Source organism: Hemiscyllium ocellatum, chromosome 2 (genome assembly GCF_020745735.1).
Source record: "Hemiscyllium ocellatum isolate sHemOce1 chromosome 2, sHemOce1.pat.X.cur, whole genome shotgun sequence".
NCBI classification, from domain to species: Eukaryota; Metazoa; Chordata; class Chondrichthyes; order Orectolobiformes; family Hemiscylliidae; genus Hemiscyllium; species Hemiscyllium ocellatum.
The window spans coordinates 51,924,162-51,936,261 of record NC_083402.1 but is presented as its reverse complement, the minus strand read 5'-3'; the positions used below and the strand labels follow the sequence as shown (position 1 = coordinate 51,936,261).

The following is a 12,100-nucleotide window of genomic DNA, read 5'->3' as shown; positions in this document are numbered from 1 at the left end:
TAAGGAGGATAAGATTTTCTTCCATACAGTATATTAATTAAATAGATGGGGTTTTATGGCAAGGAGGTAAAAACAATGACTGCAGATGCTGGAAACCTGATTCTGGATTAGTGGTGCCGGAAGAGCACAGCAGTTCAGGCAGCATTCAAAGTGCAGTGAAATCAACGTTTCGGGCAAAAGCACTTCACTATATCAATCCCATTGTTAAATGGTCATTGTTGGCCAGAGGTGGCACTAGATGTCTGCCCATGGATTTTTAGTTGGCATCTTTAAGGTGGAAAAACTTTTTGGCTGTAGTAACTAAATTAGCTTGCTGGAATCAGAATTAAAGTTAGATCATTAGTTAGGACAACGGTAGCTTTGAGAAGAAGATAACAAGTAGAAGGTAACAGATAGAACAAAGAATCTTACAAATTAAAATGCAGCAAGTTCTGTACAACTTACAGCAGCAGATGTCTGTAAGAGGCAATCTGATAAGAGATGTTTGGGATCACACTGCCTGAAGTATGTTGTTTAGCATGAATGAAAAAGGATGATCCCAGAATAACAAAGATTGGTCTTGATCAACATCCTTGCAGGGACGTCTTCTCCGTCACAGGAAGATTAGAACAATTTGTAGATATAAGATAATCTAGTAAGAGTACCAAGAGACAAATAATGTAGCAAGGTGGGGCAGAAATAATTGTGAAACAGGGTCATTATGACCTTGAGAGAACTAAGAATCACCACTTTGAACCTAATGAACAGTCTTAAGAATTCAAATAAGCTTTTTCTAATGACTTGATGGAGCTGTAAAAGTACTCGAATTTCAAGCCTATTGATGGGATTTGGATAGGTGCTATATGAAAAGTATTTAAAGTAAGAACAATAATAATATCACATTTCTGTTTTAAACCATCTTAGAGCATGTACAACAGAAGAAGCTGTAAAAGGCAGGCTGCTAGACAGACAGACTGGATTTGAGTCAAGATTAGAGTGGTGCTCTTTCATTAAGGCTCCTGCTCAAAACATTGATTCACCTGCTCCTCAGATGCTGCCTGACCTGCTGTGCTTTTCCAGCACCACTCTAATCTTGACCCTGATCTCCACCATCTGCATGTCCTCACTTTTGCCTAGACAGACTGGATTTGTTTGACTTTTCCAAATCAGGTAAAAGGGAAGCTGCTCCTGAAACAATTGGTATAAATTAGCATCCATTTTAATCTCAGCGGGTGAAGCAGCATCTGTGAAGAGAAATCAGAGTTAAGGAAATGTTAACTTTGATTTCTCTTCAAAATGCTGCCAGACCTGCTAAGTTTTTCCAGCGACACATTTTCAGCTCTGATGACAATGATGTCTGGTAAAAAATCATGTAGTCATAGGAAACCTGAGGTGGACTATGAAGTTGTCCATCATTGATCGTGCATTCACAGAATTGGATGTGTAGGTCAGCGGGGATGTGACAAGTACTGAAATTAATGTCTAATGTAACCACTGTAATGCTGTATGTATAATTATCTTGTACCTTACTGAGCCCCACGTGAAAGCCAGATTCACAGCAGTCTCTGGCCTTTCCCACAAATGTGGTGACAGAGCTCTGAATAAAGGTTGTTTATACTGCCAAACACAGATTTAGAGACTAATCTTTAGCATCTCTCCCCAGCAGCCATCATTAGTTCAACAAATCAAATTACTGATTTCTGAATAATTAGGCCAACACTCTGGACTACTTGTTTATTAGTTCAGTCACAACAACAATACCCTTTATCATGCTACAGTACTCTTATTTGAGACTAATCAGATAGAGCTGAAACCTGTAAGGTCTCCGTGAACTAAAATAACTCTTTCAACTTACATTTTAGTTGCTATTATTTAAAAGCCAATGCATTCTCAAGATTTATATTCACTTTAACCAAAACTGCTTTTTTTTTTATTTGGTCAATCAGACCTTTACTTCAGTTGCAGCAATGACAAGCTAAACTGAAATATTAATGCAAAAAACACCCCATTGTAAAAATATCAGCATAAATCAGATAAATGATATCTTTAAAATGCTAAACTGAAGACAGTGTATATTTTTAAAATCAGGAGCCATCTGTAAGAATTTCATCATTTTTACATAAGTATTAAGACTGCGTCGTGTTGGTTCAAATATCCATTCACTTTTTGGATTACAAATTGAATAATCAATTTTCATTCTTTTACAGTTAGCCAGGGTGGGAACATTTTAACAATTCTTATGGAAAAATGATGAATATAGATGGCTCATAAGCATTCCTACATATTATAAATCATGTTAAGAATCATTAGTGATATCAACATACTGTTCATATGGAATTTTGGGCAGCAATAAATCGGTACATAATCAGTAAAGTATCGATGTTCAAGGACCGTAAATATGCAGTCAATTTAAGCTTGTCAAACATGATTTATAATAATCTCCTGACAGGACAAGGTATAACCCCTGGACTAGAATCCAAGAAAGAAACATGGCATGGATTAGCCCTTAAGAAAATACTTTCATCCTGTTGAAATGCTGTAAATCAAAACAGACACTAGTAAGTCTTCATTTTTCAGTCTCCAACTGGAATGAAGCAAAAGATATCCTGTTGATTGGTGTTGATTATATACAGCTGCCCGTCATTTTAAAATTATAAATAATCAAATTTTGGAATGCTTTTTTGCTGTGAGTCAAATGCCATTTTAAGGTTTATCTGAGAGAGTTTTTTTTAGATTTTACACGTTATTTGTGAGCTTTACTGAAATTCAGATATTGGTGAAGACAATTTTTAAACCTTTAGGGATCATTGATTAAAGTTTATCTAGTTACAATATCAAGATGATAAAGTAAAAACAACTTGACATGAAATTCAATTTTTCAACTTTACATACATGAAGAATGTTAGTTATTATTCTATTTTCTTCCACTTTTATAAAACAAGAACTAAAGAAAAGATATCTGTAAATGGCTAAAATAGTAAACTAAGGCTTAGGAAGACTGTGGCACTGTTGAAATTGATTATTAGAATGGTTGCCATTACACACAGAAACCAACCTTCATGTCCAATGACAGACCGTGAGGATGCGTGAAAACTAATTACTCCTGCAACATAATCATTGGCTAATATGACCACAGTGACAGTGTCAGAGCTGGGCAGAATACGACTGCCACCTTCAGTATGTGTTAGACGGACGAGAATGGTTTCATTGTCTTCTGGTTCTTCATCATCCACAATGTTTAATGTGATAAGTCTCCTATCTTCACCTGCACACAAAAAAAGTTTTTAATTTCCTGACTTATTTATTTATATTTTATGGCTAAAGTAAGGTGCAAAACCACTTTCAACAGTTTCCAATCCAGATAGTTATGAAGGAAATTTTGAAACACCACACATCTGTTTAAGCAAAATGATTGCTTTGTGTTGAAATTTTATAAGAATATCTCAAATGATTTGAAACTATTATACACATCAATATCCCATGAAAATCTATTATTAACACATTTAGGACTTAAAAAGAAAACTGGCATGAAAATGATTTGATACCTACACCTAATGAAAGGTATACAATATATAGTTTAAAAACCATTTTAAAAAACCATAAGATGTCAGAGCAGAGGAAGGCCATTCAGCCCTGTGAATCTATTCCACCATTCAATGAGATTATGGCTGAAGTAAGAATTCTCAAATCCACTTTCCTCTTTTCACCATATACTTTAAATGGGGTCAACCCCTCAGCTGATGAGTGGTGAGCCTCAGGTTAAACTATCACAAGTCATAGAGTCAATTCATCATACAGTACAGAAACAGGCCATTCAGACCAACTCATCCATGCCAACCAAGTTTCCTAAATTAAACTCGTTCCACCTGTCTGCATTTAGCCCATATCTCTCTAAACCTTTCCTATTCATGTAGTTATCCAAATGTCTTTTTAATGTTGTAACTGTACTTGAATCTACAACTTACTCTGGCAATTCGTTCCACATATGAACTGCCCTCTGTGTCAAAAAGTTGCCCCTCAGGTCCCTTTTAAATCCTTCTCTTCTCACCTTAAAAATATGGCCCCCAGTTTTGAACTTCCCATCTTGGGGATAAGATCTTTGCTATTCATCTACTCCATTCCCCTCATGATTTTATAAACCTCTATAAGGTCACCCCTCAATCTCCGATGCTCCAGTGAAAACATCCCAGCCAATCCAGCCAATCCTTATAACTCAATCCCTTCAGCTCCAGCAACATCCTGGTAACTCTTTAATGAGAGAGCAGCCCTATAATCTGGTAGGACTACCATGACTGTATCTTTACCTATGTTCCGCAATTCCCTAACTGATTAAAAATCTGTCTACTTAGCTTTGACTATAGTGTGACCCAGCATCAACAATCCTCTGTGGTAAAGAATTTCACAGATTAACTACCTTTTCATAGAAGAAATTCCTCCTCATCTCTGTCTTAAAGGGAGCCCCCTTTCTGAGATTATGCCATCTGGCCACTGACTCTCTCACAAGAGGAAATAATCTTCCTGCATCTACCCTGTCAACCTCTTTAAGAATCTTGTACACATCAATAAGGTCACTTCTCATTCTTCAAAACTCTTCAAGTACACAGCCAACCTACTCAAACTCTCCTTGTAAGTCAAAGAACTTCCATAGCACAGATCTGTCTAGTGACCATTCTATAATGCCTCCAATGTCAAGATATCTTTCCTTGGATAGTGTTCACAGTATTCCAGGTGTGGTCCAATTATTGTCTTGTACAGTTTGATCAAGACTTGACTCAATATTTTGTTTTGGCTTTTAAAGTAGAGACAAATGGAAACTGGTCAATTCTGACAAAATCTTTTTTTAAAGGACAGGTCAGTTATTTGAAACAATGAATGAAGTGCTTCAGTTTCAAGAACTGAAGTTCTTAAAAGAAGTTATTGACTGCAGTTATGTTTCTGGCTGAACTACTGTCGTGTCAATGGATAAAATTGCACTGTTGAGTTTATGACAGATAAAGTAAACATACTAAGACTATTAGTTTGATTTTGACTTCAAAATAGAAGGTTCATGATTTCAGTTCAGAATGTAGAAGAGTTCCGCCCAGCATGAGAATACGGAATTTCAAGGGAAGCATTTATCCTTGCCAATGTTTTTTAGTTTATGGATTTACAAGTCAGCAGAATGTGGATAGAAATCCTCAAATTATTAGAACGGAAGAAGTAAAGGTTCATCAGAATTGCAAAAGCTTTGTGCCAGTGGACTCAGAAAAATCGTAAATTGCCCCCGCATACAAGTAAAAGAAACTGAGAGGATCCAGTTAAGTAAAACCTTAAGAAGTTGGGAAAGAAGTGAAATTTCTCTGGATATGAGTATTTGTTAAAAAAAATGTTGGAGAACACATTAAAATACTGCTTTGCAGTTTGTGTTATGGTCTTTCCAATAATGTTACAAAGAGTTCAATTTTTTCTTTCTTTATCTATTTCATGTGATAAATTCATGTTTTGTTGTTAAGACATGTCTGCAGTCTCCCATGAATATTTCATGACTGACCACCATGGTAACCATGGTAATGCAAAAATGAAACATATGATCCATCAGGCCTGGTTTCATTCTGGGATGCCTTCTACAATATTACCAGCAGCTGGGATCATAGCATAACTTCACATATGTATTTAAAAGAGAGTTAAGTAAATGCAAGAGAGTGACAGAACAAAATGAATATACTGATACATTGAGAGAAAGTATGGGTGGTGTGGGAATAATCATCAACACAGACCTTCTTTGTGCATTCCAGGCATATTATTGGACATGTCTCAATCCAAGATTAGGAAAAAGGGTGACAAAAGTCCATGTTAAGAGAAAAATACAAAAGGTCATTAAATTGTCATAATAGACTGCCAGAAATACACATTACGTTTGAATACAGGATGGGCTAAAAATGATGAAATCATCAAAAAAATACATTAATTCAAACACACATAACTTCCTTACCTTCTCCAAATGTTAAAACTTCGCCATCACCAATGAAATCAATGTTTGTTGTAGCTGTACCACCAACCACACTCCATTCCACTGTTACTTCACCAAGACTCCCGCCACTCCTATCTATGACCAGTTGCACTGTCATCTGAGTTGCCTCCATTACTTCAATATAACTCCCTTTATCTGTGGCATTTGGATGTGTACTGTATATCAAAAAGATCCCAAATGCATCTCCATTCATAGCTATTACAATAGTGGAGATATTTGGTTGGCCAATTGTGGGCTGGTTTGCTGGAATGACCATTCCATTCAACAGTTCCACATTCAAAAGTAAAACGGCAAATTTTTCTTCACGTTCCGGTATGCTGTCAGTTAGTATTGTAACTGAGAGATTAGCAAACTCTGCTCCATCATGCATGTTCACCCATAATCCAGTGACTGGCTCATAGTCGCTACCAGCTGTCGCTTGGGCACTCAGCAAAGCAGATACACTTGAACTGTTCTTGCGATATGTTATGAATTCTGTACTGTTGGTCAGTATGTTTGGCAACGAAGCTACCCAAGAGCACTGGGCTATCCCAGAGAAATTTGTAAACGAGAAGGCTGAACAAGCTTCTCCCTTGAGACAAATAGATGCACATGTATGAAAAGCATCCCTCGTCAGAGAAACATTCTCCTGAAGAACAGGCTGGCCATTCACAAATCCAGTGATTGGTGGTTCATAATAAGAGAAAATGTCCTGTCCATCCTTCACCAAAAAGTCCACAAAATCAATTTTGGAGGTGATGTAAAATATTCGCAGTTGCCCAAAATGGCCTCCACTACAGGGAAAGCAAGCACAATTGAACACTGGGTTACCAAAATATATATACATATCTCGTTTACACATGATTTTTCATTCCTGTTAAACTCAAGGTTTGGTTTCTACATGTGTAAATGTATCTACACATTAATGTTTACCAACAGGATCAGCTTCGGCATCACAACAGGCTCACGTTTCATACACTGCTTAACGGCAACTGATCATAACATTAACTTGCATTTACATGGCACCTATAATGTCACAAAAATTATCAGGTGGTTCATAAGAAAAAGGACTAGGCCCCTTGAGCTTGCTCCACCATTTAATAAGATAATGTCTTATCTGATACACTAACTTGCTTACTGTTCCTGATAACATTTCAACCCCTTGCTTATTAATAATTTACACACAAGGTTCTACCCACCTCTGCCTCAAAAATATTCAAAGACTGCTTCCACCAATTTTTGGCATGGAGTTCCAAAAACTTGCAGCCTTCTGTGAGAAAAGGTATCTCCTCATCTGTCTTAAATGGGCAATTTTGTGACACATGCACAAAGAAACGTGGATCCCTCTACACTCAGAGTTTTGCAATCTTTCACCATTTACATAATATGCTTGGTTTTTATTTTTGTTACCAAAATGGACATTTTCACTTTTTCCCATATTACACTTCATGTGCCAGATTTTTGTCCACTCAAATTTTCCACATTCCTTTGTAGTCTCCTTAACTCCTTTTCACATCTCACTTTTGTACCTATCTTGGTTTCATCAGCAAATTTAGCAACTATAATTTAATTGCTTCATTCCAAATCATTCATATAAATTGTAAAAGGTTGGGGTCCCAGCATTGATTCTTATGGTACACCACATTTTGCCAATCAGAAAATTGCTCATTTATGCATAATCTCTGTTCCCTATAAGCCCTTATCATGATGATGATGAGAGAATTGAAAGGAAAGGGCAATTGATAATTATAGGCAACATTCACAAGGTCATCAATCATGAGAAGAGGAAGTTGTATGGTCAGATGTTGAAAAGGAATATGGTCAAAGAATTGGGAGATGAACATGATGAGTTCAGAAAAGACAAGAGAGTGTGGCAATAGACTGGATTGTCAGAGATTCAGGAAAAGATGGAACCTTGAGGTCAAGGAACAAGACACAGGCAGCTGAACAAATGAGATATCCATGAGTTTCATGCACTTTTAGGAATTGAGTACAGTAGGCACAGTGAGCATGAATGTAAGGAAAGAGCTGGTAGTGAAGAAAGTATTTGGTACACCTTCCTTTACTGGTCAGAGCCCTGAGTATAGGAATTGGGACATCAGGTTGTGGCTGTATAGGACAGTGGTTAGACTATTTTTGAAATATTGTGTGCAATTCTGGCCTCCCTCCTTTCGGAAGAATGTTGTGAAACCTAAAGGGTTCAGAAAAGATTTACAAGGATGTTGCCAGGGTTGGAGGATTTGAGCTAATGGAGAGGCTGAATAGGCTGGAGCTGTTTTCCCTAAAGCATCAAAGGCTGATGGGTGACCTTATAGAAGTTTATAAAATCATTCAGGTCATGGATAGGATAAATAGACAATGTCTTGTCCTCAGGTGGGGGGAGTTCAGAACAAGAGGACATAGGTTTAGAGTGAAAGGGGAAAGATTTAAAAGGGACTTAAGAGACAATTTTTTCACGTAAAGGGTGATGCTTGTATGGAATGAGCTGTCAGAGGAACTGGTGGAGGCCTGTACAATTACAGCATTTAAAAGGATGGGAATATGAATAGGAAGGGTTTAAAAGCATATGGGCCAAATGCTGGCAAATAGGACTAGATTAATTTAGATATCTGGTCAGTGTGGATGAGTTGGACGGAAGGGTCTCTTTCCATGCTGTACATCTCAATGACTAAAAGAAAAAGTCAAGACTTGTATTTGCCCTAAATTATCTGCATTTAATGAAAAAAAATCAACATGAAAAGTAAAAGTAGTTTTTATTTAAGGGAAACTAATTGACATGTTCAACTGAGACCCTGAGAAATGGTAACAATATTTGTAATAGTTTCAAACCACATACTCTTGGAGTTTTACCTTACAATTGTATTAATTGAAATGCAGCACCATGTGATCATGATGCTTGTACAATTGACGTTAGTTTATTTAATTTTCAGCTCATTGAATCCAACACGAACTATTCATTATTTTTCAGTCTGATAAGTATACACTGACAATGATAATTGCATATTTAAATGAGACATTCCCCATATTCTGTCGTGAAACTCAACATGACTATCTTTTATGCATACAACTCTAATAAGATGTCCAGTTACACTCTGGTAAACCAGTTGGGGCTATAATGTTATCTATGACTACACAGATAAAAATATGATCAACTGCAAAGGACCAACATGTTGTATTTCAGTTGTTGCGCTTTATTATTTAATGCATGAGCCTAGATTTTGCAAACAGTGGTGAAGAATGGATGTCATTCATCGTTCAGCTCACTGACAGCTGCCTGCAAAATTCTCTCTGCTCCTAGAGCAAAGATTTGCCCAAATCTGGCACCTGATCTAGCGGATAATGTCTACAACGGATCTGTTGTGTAAGGCAAGGAATAGTGAGGTTCTTCAACCAAACAAACTGAAGAACCTTCACTACACATGCAGAATCTAACACAGGAAGCAGAAAGCAGGAAAGATGAATTATGTATTAATGATGTACAGAAAGTGAAAAAAAAAATTTGGGAAGCCGGATAGGACTAAGGGAAAGAGATAGAAGAAACAAAGTAATGCATATGTTTGAAATAAATCGAATTACCAAATCTGCTCATCTTCTTCTTATGATATTAAAGCTTACACTTATTATCCAAATTCTCAAGGATGGAGAGCATTTCTTTTAAGTTGTCATCACTTACCAAGCCATCAAAGCTTATTCCTAGCTAACTGTTTCAGCCTATTTTACTGTTGAACTAATGGGCAAACAGCACAGTTCAGATTGTTGCACTCACTTTCATGTCAACTCTATCAGTGAAGACACAACAAAGCACCCTGTGGATGAGCAAGGTATCACTGACGGCAATTTTGGAATTCTGCAATTAACCGATCAGGTATATACTCCCTAAGTTACCGAGTACACAAGTGCATAGTTAAATGTGAAATCCAGAAATTATTGGCAGATCGCCTCCATTATAATAAAGAGCATTGTTAAAGCTCACTGTTATCTTTTTAAAAACATGGCCCATTATATTGTATCCGAAATATCATAAAAAGATTAATCAGCTAATTTTCACAAATTATTGCACACCTTCTTTTCACAGTGACATTTATTTTGGAATTTCCTTCCAAAGGTTCCTGTACTCTGTACACTGTCTGTGTGAAATGAACAGTACCGTGTGGATTGTCATTGGCTGGAACAATAATATTCGCCACATTGTTCATCCCTATGGAGCTTCCATAAGTAGAACTGGTAAGTTTTATTTGGATAGTCTGTAAAGGAAAACAATTTACTTTGAAATTAGTTTATAAGCCATGTTAAAAATATCTCAAACTTACATTTTCCATTCAGTCTCATAGTCTGAAAACTTTAAGTGTAAAATGTAGCTATTAACTTCCTGAAATCACTTCAGTTTTCTTCCTTGCACTTCTTTTGGTGTTTTGTATTCGCTGGATTTCAGCTTACAATGTTGTAAAGACCATGCCTTTTCATTTTGAGATTTAATTAGAAAATTGTTGACTGAGATAAGAAAGAGCTGTTTTGAAACCAATGTTATGGCAAGGCTGCTGCGGTTTTGCAAAGCAAATAACTGGACACCCATGCCAGGAATAGTGCAAAAATCTGTTTGGCAAAGTGCAAATTGAAGAGTTGAGTTGCAGACAATGCTGACCAAACGCAGCTTTTACTGGCATTGGTCTATGAACTTGACAAGTTATCGCTGACAGAGAATTTTTGCCTACTAACAATGCGCTTGGCTCTCAGGTCACTGAAAATATTGAAACTCAGAACAAGTTAGAGAGAGAGAAGTATTCAGCTCTTCCCCAACTGAGGAAGAGTCTCTCTATTCTCTATAGTTACCACATTGTAAACCAAAAGAAACCAGTTTATTTTACTTGTAACAGTGATTGCAAGCTTTTAGATTAGATTACTTACAGTGTGGAAACAGGCCCTTTGGCCCAACAAGTCCACACCGACTCTTCAAAGAGACCCATTCCCTTACATTTACCCCTTCACCTAACACTATGGGCAATTTAGCATGGCCAATTCACCTAACCTGCACATCTTTGTGACTGTTGGAGAAAACCAGAGCACCCGGAGGAAACCCACGTAGACACGGCAAGAATGTGCAAACTCCACACAGTTGCCTGAGGCGAGAATTGAACCCAGGTCTCTGGCACTGTGAGGCAGCAGTGCTAACCATTGTGCCACCATGCCGCCCCCTGTGATAAGCTGTGATAAGTCAGAGACTTTTTATACGTGTATCAGTTACTTTGTGTTTCTTAACAACTAGTGGAAGCAACTGGAAAAACGGGACTGGCCAGCAGAAGATTCATAAGGATCCACTCAAAACAGTACCTGGGAACAAAGACGATTAAACTGACTTTCCACCTTTTCTCCTCTGTCTATAATTTATTTCACATTGTCTGTTTTCTTTGTGTAAGGTGGAATTTAAAAGGGGATTTAGCTTTTCGTTAGTCTTATTACATGCTGATAGTTTGTAACTGTTTATCTGTAGCTGGAGTAAAAAGTGAGGTCTGCAGATGCTGGAGATCAGAGCTGAAAATGTGTTGCTGGTTAAAGCACAGCAGGTTAGGCAGCATCCAAGGAACAGGAAATTCGACGTTTCGGGCATAAGCCCTTCATCAGGAATGAGGAGAGGGTGCCAGGCAGGCTAAGATAAAAGGTAGGGAGGAGGGACTTGGGGGAGGGGCGATGGAGATGTGATAGGTGGAAGGAGGTCAAGGTGAGGGTGATAGGCCGGAGTGGGATGGGGGCGGGGAGGTCAGGAAGAAGATTGCAGGTTAGGAGGGCGGTGCTGAGTTCAAGGGAATCGACTGAGACAAGGTGGGGAGAGGGGAAATGAGGAAACTGGAGAAATCTGAGTTCATGCCTTGTGGTTGGAGGGTTCCCAGGCGGAAGATGAGGGGCTCTTCCTCCAACCGTCGAGTTGTTATGTTCTGCCGATGGAGGAGTCCAAGGATCTGCATGTTTTCGGTGGAGTGGGAGGGAGAGTTAAAGTGTTGAGCCACGGGGTGGTTGGGTTGGTTGGTCCGGGTGTCCCAGAGGTGTTCCCTGAAGCGTTCTGCAAGTAGGCGGCCTGTCTCCCCAATATAGAGGAGGCCACATCGGGTGCAGCGGATGCAATAGATGATGTGTGTG

General features: G+C 38.1%; 1 protein-coding gene across 1 annotated transcript in view; it reads right to left on the bottom strand.

Moving 5' to 3' along the window:
- The window catches only part of adgrv1 (adhesion G protein-coupled receptor V1), a 566,067-nt gene that overhangs the window by 413,901 nt on the left and 140,066 nt on the right, over positions 1-12,100 (bottom strand). Inside the window, 3 exon segments of the mRNA XM_060841343.1 lie at positions 3,035-3,234; positions 5,938-6,762; positions 10,031-10,212. Of these exon segments, the coding sequence (XP_060697326.1) occupies positions 3,035-3,234; positions 5,938-6,762; positions 10,031-10,212 (1,207 nt within the window).